Source organism: Electrona antarctica (assembly GCF_951216825.1).
Source record: "Electrona antarctica genome assembly, chromosome: 18".
Lineage (NCBI taxonomy): Eukaryota > Metazoa > Chordata > Actinopteri > Myctophiformes > Myctophidae > Electrona > Electrona antarctica.
The window spans coordinates 31,870,404-31,889,564 of record NC_136799.1 but is presented as its reverse complement, the minus strand read 5'-3'; the positions used below and the strand labels follow the sequence as shown (position 1 = coordinate 31,889,564).

The window sequence follows — 19,161 nt, the reverse complement described above, 5'->3', positions numbered from 1 at the left end:
AAACTCAGAAGCATTGGGTAGTGTGACACTGAACTTTATGTCAAGATTGCGATGCCTTGAGTTTGTTTATTTATGTTGCAGGCAGATGTTTATGCACACACCTAGACAACCCGGTCTGTGTTGTGTAGGGATAGAAATCTGCTTAGCTTCTTGTGTGTGTGTGTGTGTGTGTGTGTGTGTGTGTGTGTGTGTGTGTGTGTGTGTGTGTGTGTGTGTGTGTGTGTGTGTGTGTGTGTGTGTGTGTGTGTGTGTGTGTGTGTGTGTGTGTGTGTGTGTGTGTGTGTGTGTGTGTGTGTGTGTGTGTGTGTGTGTGTGTGTGTGGTAAGCACACGTCAGACAGTCTCATGATCACACAGAGCTCCTAACCTCTCTCCCATGCTCACTCTCTCTCCCCACACTTCCTCTCTCTCTCTTTCTCCCCTCCATAATGAACTTGCTGAGTCCTCCTCCAGTGGCCTGAAGTTTTCCACTGTGCCCCAGGGAAAGCTCTCTCTGGGAGGACAGAGGAACAGTGGAATCGTGGCTTGTTAGCGGTTTACTTTAGACGCCGGCACCCACCTCTATCCAAATATTGACTCTGCCCTCTCAGCACTAGCAAAGATGTGAATGAAGCACTTGAGGGGGGGCTCGTTTCAATACAACTTTCACAGGGCTTTGGTTTCCGCTGTATGAGAATGGACTGTACAGATTCAGCCTTCCAGTTAGTCAGAACATTGCCTTCCTCAGCACCAGTGACCGTGCATAGTGATGAATACTACTCTCATGTTCTAGTAGGCCCATGGTGTTAAATGTAGGCGGCTGCTGTATTTTTGGTATGCATTTTAGATGAGTCCCAGATTGTTCCTCTCTTGCTTTCCCGGCCCAGTTGATGTTGGAGTAGACGGAGGGTCCTTTTCCTGTGTTTATTATTACCCTGAGGTTTCCCCACCTGTGTCTGTGTACTGTGTGTAGATCGGTGTGGAGAGACGCAATAGCTGGCTGTCAGCTGTCTACAAGTAGAACATACTACCGTGTACCAGCTTGCTTCCTTTACATCAGCGGTTCCCAAAGTGGGGTCCGCGGACCCCTAGGGGTATGCGACGCATAGCCAGGGGGTACCCGAAATAATTCCCCCCCAAAAAAAACATTTAACATTAAAATCATGTTCATCTATGTGGTAATTTCTGCCAAGTTGCGCAATAAACTTATTTTTTGTGTTGTTCATTGTGTTTCTCCCATGTTTGCTTTGGGCCAATAGCTGACATGATTACTAAAACTACATCAGTCAACCTGTCGTGACCCCAAACAGTAACAGCAGGACGCATGCTGCAGAAACAACAAAAAGACTCAGGACACTTGAAAGGTTTCTGCGGCCGCTTCAGATGTGGGGGTACCTGGAAAAATGTCTACCCCAAAAGGGGTACCTGGTCCAAAAACGTTTGGGAACCCCTGCTTTACATCGTGTGTGTGTGTGTGTGTGTGTGTGTGTGTCATCTCACCTGTGTGTCCGGCCAATAAGCACAGACAATTAAGGGGTGATGGCCGATGTATCTCAGTGCAGCATCCATCAGACCCCTGCACCTAGGCTCTTCATCAGTGTAAACCACACGTGTGTGCACATGCAGCGACGTATGCATACACTTAAAAGCTATTCATCACACACACGTTGTTTTTTTTACACACCAAGGTGTATGTATGACTGATGATGAATGTATGTGTGTGCTTGTATGTGCCTGCCCTGGAGCCATGATGCAGTGTTGGCTGTGATGATAGACTAGCTGTTGTCTGGGATTTCGGAGATCGTAATATTGTGATATGACATACCGTAGGCTAATCGTTATCCTCCTGGTTTTGAAGGCTGCTACAGTAACTGTAAGTGACTTGGCCAACAGCCATGTAATTAAATTGACTGTTGTAGTTGTTAATGCGCTCTACCTACTTAGTTAATAAGTTATAGAGGTATTACTGATGGTTATTCATTTTGTAAATATCTTGTGAAGCTGTCGTCGTTGTTGTCATGAAGTGCTGATGTGCTCTTTCCTTATCACCAAATATATGAATTAAATCAATTAATTCATTCAAGCACCAATAGTTATTCCCAAAACGGCTTCCCCTACACTAGAGCTTCTGTGTCGGAGTAATGCACACGGCATGCTGTTGGCCAACTCCCCTCAAGAGAACCACAGCAGTGAAAGTAGTGTTTACACACATTACTACATGCTACAGCTATTGTCTTTCTGTGAATGCTTTGGACCACATCTTTCAGCTTTCTGCTCCGTTCTAGGAGGCCAAATGTGGAGACGTTGCGACATCCAGAGCTTGGTTTCTGTCTGATCTGAAAATTAATTTGTTACATAATTAGATCTCTCTTCCTGGGAGACCCTTTGCTGCTTCTCTGAGCAGTGTGGGTTGACCACACCGCATTCATGAAATGATCACACTTTCCCATGACACTGTGTGTTCGTGCGTGCGTGCGTGCGTGCGTGCGTGCGTGCGTGCGTGCGTGCGTGTGTGTACTGTGTGTGTGTGTGTGTGACGGACCCACTGTTTGATGCTCCCTTCACTTCACCACACTTTCCTGGGTCTTTAGTTGTCTTAGAAGAGTTTGTTTACTTTGACTCTGTAACATCTGGTTGCTCAATAAAACGAGGATTATAGAGCCTCATGAAAGCACACACACACACACACACACACACACCAAATAGATTGGATTATTCCATCTCAGACTACCTCCTCATTTCCCATTTCCAGTGTTTGTGGTGGACTGTTTCCTCATATAACTATCACCGCAGGGGGCTTAAGGGGTTAAGCAGGGTTGAGGGAGTGTCATGAAGCGACACCAGACAGGAACCAGACGTGTGTGTGTGTGCGTGTGCGTGTGTGTGTGTGTGCGTGCGTGTGGTGTGCCTGTCCACGGCCTCCCGTGAGACGAGTTGAACCTCTTTCAACCTGCTGTCCCTATTTTGCGACACCAGGTTGGGTCATTATAGGCAAGACAAAAACTCTATTGTAGAGGCTATTTCCGCTACTCCTTGTACGACAAAATATGGGGATGTAAAAAAAAGTGTAGATGGCAGACCACGGGATTCTCTGGAAGAATAAAAAACGACCCTGCAAGTGTGTGCGTGCGTTCGTGCATGTGTGCGTGCGTGCGTGTGTGCGTGCATGTGCACAGTTGCACACACTGCAAAAGTGTTAATTTATCTAAGATTGTATGATTTTGAGCGATGCAATTCAATGTTAAGTCAAAATAAAGACGCAAAGAAGTATTTTTTGCCAATTCGCAAATTGCACGATTCGCAATATCTGGTATGGTCCTGAAAAATCTAGCATTGGTCGAGCCCTAGTTTTATGTGTGTGTGTGTCTATCAGCTATCAGTTATTAGCTAATCAAGACAAAGGTCTTTCTGGAAGACATGCTGTCATTGTCTGACAGTTCTCTGACTGGAACAATGGGGTAGGTCGGATCTCTGTCTTGTCTGTCAGTCAAATCCTGCATGCAATCATCCAGGAATGTCTTTCTGTTTCTGCAGACTACAGAGCAGTAGAGGAGTGAAGGCCATGCTATGTTTGGTCTCACTGACTCTGTCCCGTCTTTGTCTGTCTCTCTGTTTTTGTGACTTTGTGATGTTTGGTTTTAGAGAAGGGCGCTTTCAAATAGACCAAATGTCATTTAGCCAGTATGACAGCGGAACAAGCTAAAAATACAGTTAAAAATGCTGCCTTTTATAGAAACCACATTAGACTACCTTTCTTGTTGTCCACAAGACTTTGTTGTCTCCACCAGGCCGAAGGCATGGGGAGAGAGTATGTTTTGCACTCCGTCCGTGTGTCCGTCCTTCCTTCCGTCCTTCCGTCCGTCTGTGAACAGCTAATCTCCGGCACCGTTAACCCGGTCGATGCCAAACTTTGCACACACACTCCCTGGATGCCAACGATGAACCTCTGCCCCACATTTTCCAGAACGGCCTGTTATAGCGCCACCATGAGGCAGCTTTTCACATTTTTTTTACCTAAAACTGCACCGATCTGCGTGAAACGTTGCATGCACACTCCCTAGAGGCCAAGGACAAACCTTTTACCTGCATTTTCCGCATCTGCCTTTTATAGCGCCACCAGGAGGCCGACTTTTGTAAAACACATTTTTTGATATTACTCCTCCAGATTCTGTCCAAAAATCTCACAAATAGTTACACAGTATCTCTATGGTCATGTGCTCACGTCGGATCTGTCTGATATTTCATATTCCATCCTAATTGCCTATAATTGGCTTTCACAGTTTGCAAGATTGCCCCGTTTTGAACAATAGCCTCAAATCATGAACGCAGCATGCAATTTACGTGAAATCTTTCACACATTTTCTTACTAGGCTGAGGAATATATCGCACCCTTTTCACATTGGCCTGTTATAGCGCCACCAACAGGTTGATTTTTGCAAAACACATTTTTGGAACAAAATGCCTCAAATCGGTACACATGATCTCTGTAGTCATGTGATCAAGACGAGTCTGTTGGATTTCTCAGATTGTACACTGATTGGCTAAGATTGCCTTCCAAAGTTTTCAGGAGTGGCCCGTTTTGTACAAAATGCTGCACATGTCCTGCTCATCCAGAATTCTATCCTCAGAGATGCTATGAGTGATCTGGCTCTGCATTTCCTCAACAAAATGAAGGAAAAAAAATCCTCCTAAACATTTTGCCAAACATCACACACACTCCTATCCTCCTGGTGGAGACCTGTGCCCGGAAGGGCACTTTTTCTAGTTTTGCATTCTTTCTGTGGATGGCAGACAGGCAGAGGAATAAAAGGACGTTTGAAATCTGTTAGAGGTAGTAATGGTTTATGAGTGACCCTGCCTTACTAATTTCCCCTCCTTATATTGGTTGAACCCCCTGACCCTGGAAAATGCAGGGCAAAGCATGCTGCTGGGGTCAATAGTTCTGCTTTTGCACTGCGTTGCCAAATTTTGTGCTTGTCTAGCTGAGCTTTGCTTTGTGACCAATGGTGGACAGTAACTCTGACTCTAGTCTTGAGTACATTTACTTGAGTACATAATGGAGTTTTTCTTTTTGCAAAGTCATGAATTTCACTATGCTAAATTTCAAATAGAAATATTGTACTTTTGACTACATTTCTACGAAGGGTGGACTCTTTCTTTGCAAAATGATCTAAATTTCAGCAATGTATTGATATTAAAAAGGAAATGTACTTTGTCATTTTGTACTTTTGAATACCTGAGTATTTACTTGAGTACTGTATACTCTTCGTCCACCACTGCTTGTGGCCACAGTCAAATAGTTGTCCATTTTAGTTCCCTTGGCCGTTTGGACTAGTGTTTCTTTCCAAGGGTGGCTGTGGTAACGGCAGCAGGAAGTGGGACGCTTGTGAACCCAGAGAAAAGGAAATGGCTCTTCAGAATGGCTGTGGGATTTAGCTCTTATTTTTGCTACTTTGTTTTTTTTGTAGTTTTGGAACACCCAGAATGTCGTGCACACATTTGTCTCAGGAAGTATGTCTGGTTAAAATAGTCTTGCAAAACGTCATATTTTTAGGGCGGTCATGCGGTCAGTTAGATTGCTCCTCAATCTCTTCTGCACAGGCTGGGAAATGCATTGATATTAGGCCTTTATCGATATCATGAACACATCAGGATTTTATTTGGATATCGTAATACTGTAACAGAACATGACAAGTCTTTATGATCCTTTATATGAGTGTTTAAATTACTTTCCCAGGTTTTAAAGGCTCCATTACAGTAAAGTGATGTCATTTGATGAGCTTACCTGACTGTTCTAGCTGTTTTATTAAATGCCTTTCCTTTACCCACGTATTATATAGGCATTACTGGAATTTATCTATCAATAACCTCATTGTGTAAATATTTTGTGAAAGCACCAATAGTCATCCCCACCACAATATCATCAAAATATTGATCAAGGTATTTGGTCAAAAATATTGTGATATTGATTTTGACCATATTGCCCAGCCCTTAAATTCATTGTCTTTGTATTCATTTCCCTCCCTCTGGCCCCTTCTCTATCACCATACTTACCTACAGACAGTACAAGACATCACTATTACAGTATCTGACCGGTGCTGACAGAGAGATCTCTGTAACCTGAGCATATCAATTTCTTTTCAACGATTCGGGAAGTACATGATTGATGATTACAACGAGTGACCAGAAATCCATGGCAACGACCCCGGTGACCAATCAGTGTTCTAATAGAGTAGACTCTTTAGATTGGCTGATGGAGATGATGACGGTGATGTCATGCAGTAAGATGAGGAATAATTTCACTTCCATGAACCCCCCCCCCCCCCTCTCCCCGGGTGGGAACTACCATCGAGATGCAGGAAAAATGCTGATATTGCAGTAATGTCATATGGAATATGGAGTCTCGTTCTGAGGCTAGCCCATTGTGTGAGGATTCAGTTCTGATCCTATGCTAGAAAGCGCTATGCCAGCGGAAATCCCCCTCTTGCTGTGAAGTATCTGATTTTAGAGTGTCCCACGCTTCAAACAAGAGGGCACGGATAGAACTGGCATGGTGCTTGAGTCACTGAATGCGTCTAACAATGAAAGTAAAGCAAAGGGCTGAGGGTGCTGGACTGGGAACGTGTGAAAGTGATTATGTATGTGTGTGTGGTTACAATGATTTAGGGCGCTGTGTGCTGCTGAGTTCAGCTGGGTTTGGTTTATTGCCCCTGTCTGCCCCCCCTCACCCCCTTCGCTTGTATTGCCCCCTTTCCCTGACAGAGCACTCTCTACAGATTGAAAAGACCTGCCGAAGCGTGATACTAGCTCGTGGGGGTTGCGTGTGTGTGTGTGTGTGTGTGTGTATGTGTATCCCTAAGGGTACATTTGAGTAAAATGAACACGGATGATTTTTCTGTGTAGGGGTGTATGTGCCTATGTGGTGTGGTTGGGTGGGTGGCTATATGTGTTGTGTTATGGCCCTTTGGTCGATAAGAGCTCCGATGTCCTCGTCGGCGTGTACGCCCAGCTGTGCTGGTCAAATTGATTTAGAAGCTGATTAGTCGTATAATGGGGAGGTCAACCACTTTGCGTAGATCTTCCAATTAGCCAGCATGACGGTAAATCCTTGTGGTTTTAGTATTACATTATTATTATCTTTAGTTGTAGTTGGACCAGGAGTAGTTTATATTTATTTTTCTGGTGTCAGACCTCCTTTATTGATAATTAACAAAATACATACATTGTCACACCATTATCAAATGGAATAAAATGCCAAAAAGCCAGTGGCTCATTTCCATTGCGGCCCTTTCAAATGTTGTGTTGCATGAGGTGATGTGTATGTGTGTATTGCACTTACTGTAAGTGTAGCTAGCAGGTAGCAGATAGACGGCACACAGCAGACAGACCCTACTCATCCTGAGGGAAATTCAGTTGTCATAGCAGCACCACAGTAAGGGTCATGAAACACAGATACAGGTGAGTGTAGAGCAGTGGTTCTCAACCTGTGTGTCGATTTTGAGGGTCCCCAGGTGACAGTGAAGTGACAATTTAAGGACCTTTAAGACCTAAGTTATACCCACAAAAAAAGAAAGCTGAGAAAGACGACTGCAAATTGTCAAATAATATAATTAGTCGAGCTTACGTGAGGCGTTATTTTCGGTTGTAGATCTGCAATTCCAGGTGCTTATCTGGGTGGGGGGTCCCACTTCAAATATGATTCTGTTTGGGGGGTCGCAGCTTGAAAAGGTTGAGAACCACTTATGTAGAGAACCAGAACAGAATCGGTAGCACTAGTAAAAAATATGGGAACCTGCATCTGAAAAGATTTTGTGCCAGGGACGAGGGACCCCATTACAAGATTTCTGTTGTTAAAATGTAACAAAAATAATGTGTCACAATACCCCCCCTCTCCCCCAAAAAAGAAAATGCTGATCTGCGGTATCAAAGCAGTGTTGGCGACATCATGACACCATCTGAGATCATGTATGCAGCATATGCACCGAAGGCTTTAGTCATAAATTGAACCGAGTGCTATAAATCTCCGGTCCATTTGGCTCGTCTCACGTTCAGGAGAACAATCATGCTATTGCCGCAGGGCCCAGCTGCACGTGGAGTGCAGGTCTGGAAGCAGCCAGTGTTGCCAATGCCATGTCTGCTTATTATTTTAAGCGACATCAGGCTTGTTTTTCTGTAAAGGTGCTTGTAAATATTGGTAGTTGCGGCTGGCGGCATGCAGGTTTCCTGGGTTAGATTTTTTTTTTGAAAGTGTAGTTGCTTATTACGGCTTGCTTCTAAATGTTTTAATTATTATTCAAACAATAATTAAGGAACCCCAAATCAATATTATGTACAGTATTATTCTGTTTAGCCTAGAACTGGAGGTCTAGGTCATGTGATCAGGGACATCACAAAGATGTACTTTTTGGCTTGCAGAGTATACCTTTGTGATGTCACCGATCACATTACGTGTGTGTCACAGGAGGTTGATGACCATGATCATGCGACAAACAGGCCATGGGACAAACGGACATCAAACGGACAGACATACAGACAAAGCTGTGCCTTGGAGCGGCTGCACTGCTCAAAAACATGGATATGGGCAGGGAAACAAACCTACCTTCTATGATGTCACAGTGAGCATCATGAATCTACCCACCCACCTCAGACATCAGCAACATTATGAAAATCATATTTGCCAGCATACTTCATGTTTGATGTGGTCGCTCAAACTCAAATAGACGAGGCAAGTGGAATGGGATGTTCTGAACTACATATTCTTTTTTTTATTGGCAAGATACTTTTCAACCTATTCATAGACTATTTTTTCCATCACTTTCGAGATTGAGCTAAGAATAGAAATGTGACCTCCTTCATGTGCCTCCTTTTTTGCTGTCCTTTTAACCACAATGACAAAACTTAAAACAATACAGATCAAAAGGAGATTACTGTATTTAGCATTGCAAGTCTTTCACTTGCAATGCTAGTAATCTCCTTATGAACTGTATTGTTTTAAGTACTTTGTTTGTTGTACAATGAATAGAGAAAATAGCTGATCAACAACCTCACAACGCATGGTGAGCTTGTATGTGCTATTTTAGACCATTTCTAACAATATGTCATGTCCAAAATAGAGACGCCATGTGGAAAGTTGTTAACCATATATCTCACCGACTCGTACTAGAGCAAAATGAGGCTTTGGTAGGTTTGAGTTGTGTAGTAGTTGCCTTGCTATGATGCATATTGGTGAGATATCTTCAATACCTGCATTGGTGAATTGATAATTAAAAGTGACCTCCCTTTTGTCTTACATTGCACAGAATAACTGGTCTAAAAGTCACTCTTTAGATTAGAACACAAATGGCACAAAGTGGATTCTGAGAACAATACTACAACAATACTAGCTACTACTTATTTAATTAGTATTTATTGATCACAATTTGATCATAGTGTTCATTCCTAACATTGGTTGACATAGAATCTTTATTACATAATTTTAAATGTTATTTCTATAAGAAAGCAGCTTTCTGAGTACCTTTGTTTGCATAGTCATATTGGTGAAAAATCCACATCATACTTCACTATCGGCCGCCATATCGGTCATCTGATGAAGGTGAATTTCAATTCCCTGCTCTAATATGGGTCATTGGTATCGGCCTCAAATTTCCCATATAATTTGGGCTCCATTGTCATAATAACTAAACAGACATTTTCTTAACTCTTTGAGAGTTTCAAGGATTTCTATATAGTTTGTAGACTTCTCTATGGCAGAATGGCGTTTTTGAATGATTTATTGAAAATTCTCTGTTGTGAATGTGTGACAACGAAAGACCTTCAGAGAAAGCTTGACTTGTCTGCTTCCAGGAAAAAAATGAACTGAGTTGATAAAATGTTTAGTTCTTGTGTTGGAAGCCATTTAAAAGAGCCTGCATTTACACTGTTTCTGTTTCTAGGACAACCAAAAAAAGTTATGCCCGGTTGAAGTTTTATTTTCTAAATAACTTTTTTTCTGCTGGGCATACATAGCCATGCAATATCTCATTTTAAAGGGTGAGTTGTCTAGTTCAATTAAAATAAAATAAAAAGTTTCTCACATGTACCACTGTAGATATTTTGCCATCTATAAATAGCATGGTCAGTCATGATCAATCTGACCTATCCAGCTAAAAGTCCCCATAGCTCTGAAATTGGAACATCATATAAACTCAATTCTTTTTTGGGGTAAAATTAGACATTCTAACGCACATTTTGATATATACCATGTTTACATAGTCTTACCAGTACCTTGTCTATTCATGCATGTATCTCAAAAACCTGTTATGAAGAAACACAGTTTTGATAAAAAACACATCCAAGGACATTGTTTTGATATGACTTGGTGCCCATGATATGTATCAAAATATAGACTTGAATGTATACTGTATTATAAAAAAGAAATTGAGTTATTACCATCTACCGTTACAGAGTAAATCACAGTTGAAACTTGCTTAGTCATATACAATAAACCTCACAATAGTAAACAAAATAGTCATGACAGGTCTAACTCATTGTAAAAGCGTCTTTTATTTTTTACGACTACTAACATAATAAAATGATAAATATTACAGAAAATAAATAGGCCTACATACAAAACAGTTACTCCTCCCCTAGCTCTGATCCATAGCTCTAAATGCGCATTTAGAGCTATGGATCAGAGCTACTCCTCCCAAATGTCCCCAAACCCAGTCCTTGACGGTGTGTGTGTGTGAGTTAACCTGACTCCGCCATATGGGGCAGCAGAGTGTACACTGTGTTCCCCCCTCCTGCTCCCATCTGGGAACTCTCAGGCAGACTTGATGCCCGGCCACAAAACGGCCTGGCCAATCAGCAGCAGCTTCTAGCAACTTCTAGCAGCAGCTTCTAGCTTCTACTAGCTGCTGCTGATTGGCCAGGCCGTTTTGTGAGCAACTTCGCTTCTAGCTGCTGCTGATTGGCCAGGCCGTTTTGTGGCCGGGCATCAAGTCTGCCTGAGAGTTCCCAGATGGGAGCAGGAGGGGGGAACCCAGTGTACTCTCTGCTGCCCCATCTGGCGGAGTCAGGTTATGTGTGAGTAGGCTAAATAAAAAAAACACCCAAAAACTGCCCCCCCTGAAATGAATGAATGAATGAATCCGGTTCAGTGTCGGAGAACGCCATCGCAGTCTTGACTCTTCATCCTCCTCCTCCTCCTCCTCATCTGATGCCAGTTCTAAATATATAAAAAGAAATAAACATTTTAGCTGTAGTCAGTGCACGCTACTATTACATGGCGTTTTACCCGGCTGCTGGCGATCAATGATTTTATTGTGCAGTGTCTTTGTGGGCCGAGTCGTGGCATGACAAATACAAATAGATGCTTGTATAAGTAGTATCACGATAAAATAATATGGCAACGTTAGAATGAAACACCAATGAGTGATCGGTGGTAATGTAGCTAGCTGCCCAGGGTATATCCAGCACCATTGCGTCGCAATCATCCAGCAACATTGGTACTGGCTATTGCCCGGGCTTGTGGCCCGGCCAATAGCCAGTACCATTTGTGCAGTGTTTGTTAGCAACTACTACTAGCCAACAGCCAGTGGAATGTGGTGACGTGATGGTGCTGGATATACGCTGGGCAGCTACATTACACGCGATCACTCATTGGTGGTGTCATTCTAACGTCGCCATATTATTTTATCGTGATACTAATTATACAAACATCTATTTGTATGCCACGATGCCACGATTCGGCCCACAAAGACACAGTACAATACATTCATTTGATCAGATGTTTTTGTTAGCTACGTCGATCACCTATAGTACCGACCCTTGTTATATATTCTCCGACTATGCATGTCACGATGACTAAACCAGTTAGATCTATCCATATATGGTTCTACCACATCTATCTGATATCAGCACTAGGTCGGCTCGGGCCAAATATAGGGATCGTCTTACTAGACATGTCATATTAGGGCATTTTCGAATACAATAAAATTACCTTTTAGCGAAGGCATCAGCCTTGGTGGTAACTCCGGTGGGGAGAAGAAAAAACATTGCACACGTGTAATCCGCGAGGGTGGATGTTGCAGCCCGGCCAACGGTCTGGGACTGGAGAATGCCACTGGACACGGATGGATCATTTTTCAGATTGTTTTTTTTGCGGCGACTGCAAACCTGGCTGAAAAACTCTTCCTCCAGTGCCCACCTCGGAGGAGTCAACCAACCCCCCTGTTCACTGGGGGCTGGGCGTCAGTTTCCAATAGGAAAGCATACACGTGTGTCACGTGACACGGGAATTCTGGGAAATGTAGTTGATATTTATGCTCAATACTATATACAGAGGTGCGGACCGAATTAATATATTGGTATTAATAAAAAAAGAGAACTACGGAAAATCACGTACAGGGCAGAAAAGACTAATGCAAAACTCCACGTGTTTTCCAGTAGTAATCTGTCTAAGGGTTAAGCATATGTTCTAATTCTCCACAACAATGCCAAAACTATAAACAAAATTGTTCAAAAGGAGATTACTGTATATTATATTCCAAGTGAAATTATATTGCTTTGTAGCAGCAGTTATTAATTCAATACTAATCGTACACAGGCTGTTTCGTCCTGAGAAGGACCTACAATCTCTACCACAGTACGTCTCTGTACTAAGAGGGAGGATTCAACCCAAAGCCAGTGTTCAAGAGGAAATCAATGGGAGATCTGCCGTGAGGACTTTATAAGAAACCCTCCCTGGTTGGCCTTGCTACTTAGCCCTGATGTCAGCACAAAGGCTTTTAAGGCTTTAGCTCTAAGTACCTTCTCTGCTTCTCCCACTGCCCAGAGGAGATCAGGCCGGACAGCTAATGTAGAGAGCAGTACAAGGTGGTATCAGATCCACTAAGAAAACGCACTCGGCAGTTATCTCAGGTTACCATTTAAACGTGTACGCGTGGTCGTGTGTGTGGCGGTTATACTGTAGCTCTGTTGTGGTTTGCAAAGCAATGGCTGTTTTCTGTTTTTCCTTTGTGCACAACAGGGTTGTGGTGGAAGCATGACTTAACAATAGCCATGTGTAGTGGGTGGCTGCTGTTTAAGACGGGGTTTCTTTCTGTGTGTGGGGTCCGAGCTACACGGCCGGGAGAGCCTGTTTGAGCCAGACGGAGCTAATGAGATAATAGGATGTGCAACACATGAGTCATTTAACAGGAGGTTATAGAGCTGAAACCGCAATGCTGTAAGGCCTGCATTTATACGTGGAGGGACAAGTAGATGCTAGTAGTCATCTAGTCATCCACTTCAGAAGTTCAGTCGTCACCAGGCAAAAGACCTGACCTGGCCTGACAAACATCTGCTCTCTATACTCTGACTCGCTGTCTAGCTATTGTAGGATTTTAGTTTGTTCGTTTGTCTATTTTACATGGTTCAAGTGTGTATATATATATATATATATATATATATATATATATCCCCTACAATATGACAGCTCATTGATCATGGCTATCATTGTAAGAAACACCTATATTGGATTACAATCACCTGCTGTTTGTCATCAAGATGTCTGAGCTGTTAATAACATTGGGTTTTCGAGACAGAGAAACAAAGAATCCAGATATGGATGCTTGTTCTAGCAGGATGCAGACACATGGACATACAGTATGTATAGGAGTGGAAGTCTCTCTGAACAACACAGACTGAAGGCGTAACCCATTATAATACTGTAGTGCTGCTACACTGTCTTATTATCTCAAAGCAATGGTCAGACGTGGCCTACACAACCACATTCTAGTGCCTTGTGGCCTGGAGAGTGATTGTCGAAGCGGGTTGAAATATACAAACAAAAATTAAATAGCATTTTCTTTTAGCGTAATACATGCGTGTACAAATGTAAATAGCATTTTCTTTTAGCGTAATTTAGACTGGTGTTAAAGATCTGCATCAAAGTGTTCCTCGTGTGGCCTATTGCCGTACATCCTGCCAACTCTACAGCAATGCGTACAGTCGTGCATTTCGCATATTATAATAATTGTGTTTGTTTATTAGTAAGAAAACTTTCATAAAACTTTGTGGGAATGATCAGTAGGCTAGAAATAGATGGTAAAGTTTGGGGTAAAAAAAAAAGGTCAGAGGTCACATGTAAGAGACCTATCCAATGATGTCGGCAGGATTTGCACCCCCAAGAAATTAAGTGAACTTTGGCCCACTATGAGCTGATTTAGGTCGTCTCCTGAAATGGCTCTTTCATAGGCCTGCTTTATTTGGCTTTTTTTCTTCTCCCCCTGCCCCTCTAATCTTTCATCTCTACTGAATCAGTCCAGTGTAACTGTATACACCACCGGCCTGACTATAGGTCTCCAACTCCACTCTTAGTAGGTGGCGAGGTCTGCGTAACGGTACCCTGTCAACGCTGAGAGAAGAGTGAATAAGCACATTGTCAGCACTTGTGTCTATCTCTGTCTCTCTCTCATTGTGTATATGTCTGAGTTCCCCTCTCCCAGAAAGCAACAGTCAATTATCACTGTCTTAGTTATTTCTCTTTGACACACTCTATTTTCATCCACTCTCATCACTCCTGCCTCTGCCTGTCTCTAGCTTAAGCTTTGTGTCCCTCTTTCTATTTCTAACCTCTCTCTCTCTCTCTCTCTCTCTCTCTCTCTCTGTGTGTGTGAAATACAACCCCAGGGAGAACAGTGCTGAATGGCCCCTGCCTGCATCGTAGATCGGGAAACCACTTGCAGCCTACATATTAATACAGAGCAGATTTATGGATTTAGATATGTTTTCTGTCATCACAGCTACTGCCGTTGAAAGGGGGAGTGCGGGTGTGTGCAGTGCACGCATGCCTGTGTGTATTGAGACAGAATGGGGGCCATTGTGTTGTTTAGCCTTGTTTCCAGTGTGTCCACTGTCCAGGGCCAGGCAGGGGATGTGATCTCTGTGAGTCGGTTCAAGTGGTGAGGCCGGGCAGAGCGAGTGGCGCCTGGTCTGGCCGGGTTGGGGTGGATCTACTTGGTGGAGTCCACAAAGTAATTTCCCCAGCAACCCACCACCACCCTAAGTTCCTCCTCAGCCACCAGGGATATACTGCTCCATTGTCTCAGATGGTGTTAGACACTCTGCATGGCCTAGTTGCCATGAGTCTGGGTTAATGTACGGAGTTCGGAAGCAGATCAGTTCAGAAGCAAAAGTAGCTGGCTGTAAATGTTTCATTGCTCAGCTGTCCAGCCGGTGTCGCGCACGCACACACACACAGTGTACAGTACAGTACACACCCGTGTCTATACTCACTGGCAGACTGGAGACGTGAGGCTTATTCTTAACATTTCTCTGAATAATGCATCACCTGCAGACAGATTGCAGACAGTACACACACACACACACACACACACACACACACTCACACTCACACTCACACACACTACCTGCACCGCAAACGGAGGCATACATGCTTGTTATGATTTCACAAGGTTTTACTGTATTGGTAGAGGCTCATTAGACAAGAAGCCTGCATAGAGTCTGTAATGGACCAAAACTCAACACAATACAGTGCCTGTTCCAAGTGTTTCCTATAATGACAAAATACCAGCTCCGTGCTCATGACTTTTGATTGATTGATTGAATACTATGAAAAAAGCAACAACAACAAAAAAAGCACAGAGGTACAATTTTATACAATGGATGCTAAAAGCATAACCCTGTCTTGGGCCTTATGGCCTTTTTCCATTGGGGTCCGGCTTTGTATTCAATTAATTGAAAAGAAAAACAACTAGAAAAAGTGCCCTTCTGGGCACAGGTCTCCACCAGGATGATAGGACTGTGTGAGATGTTTGGCAAAATGTTTAGGAGTAATATAAATAAGTAATATGTTTGCCTTTGATGGCAATTGGATGATTTGAGGCATTTTGTTCCAAAAATGTGTTTTGCAAAAATCAACCTGTTGGTGGCGCTATAACAGGCCAATGTGAAAAGGGTGGGATATATTCCTCAGCCTAGTAAGAAAATGTGTGAAAGATTTGACGTAAATTGCATGCTGCGTTCATGATTTGAGGCTTTTGTTCAAAACGGGGCAATCTTGCAAACTGTGAAAGCCAATTATAGCCAATTAGGATGGAATATGAAATATCGGACAGATCCGACTTGAGCACATGACCATAGAGATACTGTGTAACGATTTTTGAGATTTTTGGACAGAATCTGGAGGAGTAATATCCAAAAATGTGTTTTACAAAATTCGGCCTCCTGGTGGCGCTATAAAAGGCAGATGTGGAAAATGCAGGTCAAAGGTTTGTCCTTGGCCTCTAGGGAGTGTGCATGCAACGTTTCACGCAGATCGGTGCAGTTTTAGGTAAACAATGTGAAAAGCTGCCTCATGGTGGCGCTATAACAGGCCGTTCTGGAAAATGCGGGGCAGAGGTTCATCGTTGGCATCCAGGGAGTGTGTGTGCAAAGTTTGGCATCGACCGGATTAGCGGTGCCGGAGATTAGCTGGTAACGGACGGACGGAAGGACGGACGGACGGACGGACACACACACGGACGGAGTGCAAAACATACTCTCCCCATGCCTTCGGCCTGGTGGAGACAAAAAACATACTCTCCCCATGCCTTCGGCCTGGTGGAGACAATAATATGCAAAAACAAAAACGATGTGTGGCCTTGGAGCTGTTTTAGTCTGATCTCAAAGAACTACCTCTCATTTTACAGCAAAACATATGAACGTAATCAACAGATATATTATCCATGCATTTATTTTTGTGTAAAACTATAACCTAACCATGATGAACTCTGTGCCCCCCTCTCTCTCTCTCTCTCTCTCTCTCTCTCTCTCTCTCTCTCTCTCTCTCTCCCTTCCTCTGTCTCTCTCCCCCTTCCCTTGTCTCTCTCGCTTTCTCTGTCTCTTTGTCTCTGTCTGTCCACTTTTCTCTCTGTCCAGGCTCTAGATGTAGACCGCAGTGTTCTGTACAAGATGAAGAAGTCTGTGAAGGCCATCTACACGTCTGGTCTGGGTGAGTCCTCCTCTCGTCACGTTCCCGTCGGTGAAGACGTTGAGCCATTCATTCAATACGTCACTAACATGGCTGGACTTTGATTTATTGTGTTATGATGATAATAAAGCCACCCAATAGAGCCTTCACTACTGAGACTGTGACTAATTGCATAGACATTTTGTGTGTGTGCGCGTGTGTGTGTGCGTGTGTCTGTGTGTGCGTGTGTCTGTGCGTATACACATGCTCATGGTTGTGTTTTCTCGCCATGCTCAATTCTGGTGTTTCCAGCCCCTTTTGTTTAGCCTGCATCACAGAATCCTGCTGTGTGTGCGTGTGCGTGCGTGTGAGAGAGGCAGGCAGGCAGGCTCAACCCTCTACACAATGTGCTGAGCATGTATTTTCTGGGAACAGTGCAGGCTCTGTCCAGGCCAGGGGGACAGCTGTCTGATCCAGACCCCTGGAGAAACAGCTGGGGAATGGTACACTCTCTGTGTGTGTGTGTGTGTGTGGTGTGTGTGTGTGTGTGTGTGTGTGTGTGTGTGTGTGTGTGTGTGTGTGTGTGTGTGTGTGTGTGTGTGTGTGTGTGTGTGTGTGTGTGTGTGTGTGTGTGTGTGTGTGTGTGTGTGTGTGTGTGTGTGTGTGTGTGTGTGTGTGTGTGTGTGATTTATGTGCACTACATGGCAATGGCATGCACACTATATGTTCATCTCTCTAGTCACATTCATATTTTCACTTCCCATTACATGGTGAGCTAATGCGTTTTCAAATATCGCGTTCCTCTCTTCCTGGTTGCAATGTGATACGGAGCCTCTCTTTCATCCTAATAAAACAAGCCATTTTGCGTGTGTCTGTGCGCGTGTGCCTACTCATGTATTCATTGGCTATCAAATTAACTGCCTTCAAACACAAAATGCCTTTGTTGAACCGGTGAGGTTAGCTGCTAGGTTGGGTTCATCTGCTTGAGAAGTGTCCCTCACCTTTTAAAAAATATTTTCAGAATGGACAAACTTCCTTATCTAGGTTTAAATAGAAGGGCATCCATTTTCCAACAAGGTCCTAAACAACGCTGAACGAGATTGTATCTTGTGTTTAGAGTAGAAACAACAGACAACGTTCTGTCCTTGGGGATGACACTGTTAGTGCCTCACGTTGCACTTAGGGCCATTTTCTTAAAGGGAGGCTGTCACCAGCTTTTATGAACTCTTATCTACAGCCATTTAGGAAGACTGCTACTGTTTTGAATACAATCACTAAGCTATCTGCCTTGTGTCCTTTTGGCCGTACGTTTGACTATTAGTGTAGGTCATTATGACGGAGAGACAAAGCTTGAGAGAGACAGAAATCATGTCACTATGTGTGCTGTCCTATGATGGCTGAAACAGGTCATTATGTTGGGTTGGATGAAGAAGATCGAATCTGCCAAATGTGTGATCTCAATGAAATGGAGAATGAGTATAATTTTGTGTTGTATTGTCCTTCTTATTGGAGGGTCGGAGAAATGTTTTTTATTTTTTATTTTTTTTCTCAATAAAATAAAAATAAAAATAAAAAAATAATATTAACTATGCTTATATGATGGATATAAATGATGCACTGGTCAATGGTTAGTTGGTTACATGGTCGTTTAAAGACCATGTGTAAGTGTAAAAAATAATCCAATATGCAATGATTATCCTATTCAACAGACACGGTCGAATAGGATATCGGAAAATAAACTGCACAGCTTCCATGAATGACTGCCCCTTGTGGAAGCACTGTGGAAGACGGATCTGTGCTGTCTGTGTTAGAGTGAGTCTTAAGGCTAAGCTTTCATCTGCGCCAGGAACCACAATAATGGGACACATTACAGGGTGCTGCTGGGTCTGACTGCCACATTACTCAAGAGATCCGACAAGACGATGGCTGAATATTCCTTCCTTAACCCGTTTAGACCTGGTACTACCTATACGTTGTTTTACCTTTAATGCCGGCTGCGCCCTCTGTGTCACATACACCTCTGTCTCAGCAACATTTTGTAAGAATTTAACCTTAGGTTAGGTCCTATATCCTGTATTTTTGTGTAGGACTTCACATGTGCACCCCTCATGTGAAGTGAGGGGCACTCATATCATCAATCATACATAATCATACATCATCATACATCACATTCCGTGCTCAATCAATCAAATCATCACAAATGTCATTCCGGCCAATCGCTTTTGGCGTCGATACTTTTCTGCCCTCACT

The 19,161-nt window shown here is 43.2% G+C and overlaps 1 protein-coding gene across 3 annotated transcripts in view; it reads left to right on the top strand.

Moving 5' to 3' along the window:
• The window catches only part of asap2a (ArfGAP with SH3 domain, ankyrin repeat and PH domain 2a), a 73,922-nt gene that overhangs the window by 11,478 nt on the left and 43,283 nt on the right, over positions 1–19,161 (top strand). For all 3 annotated transcript variants that reach the window (XM_079528107.1, XM_079528106.1, XM_079528105.1), the window contains exon 2: positions 16,881–16,953. In XM_079528107.1, the coding sequence (XP_079384233.1) occupies positions 16,881–16,953 (73 nt within the window). The remainder of the gene's footprint in view (positions 1–16,880; positions 16,954–19,161) is intronic.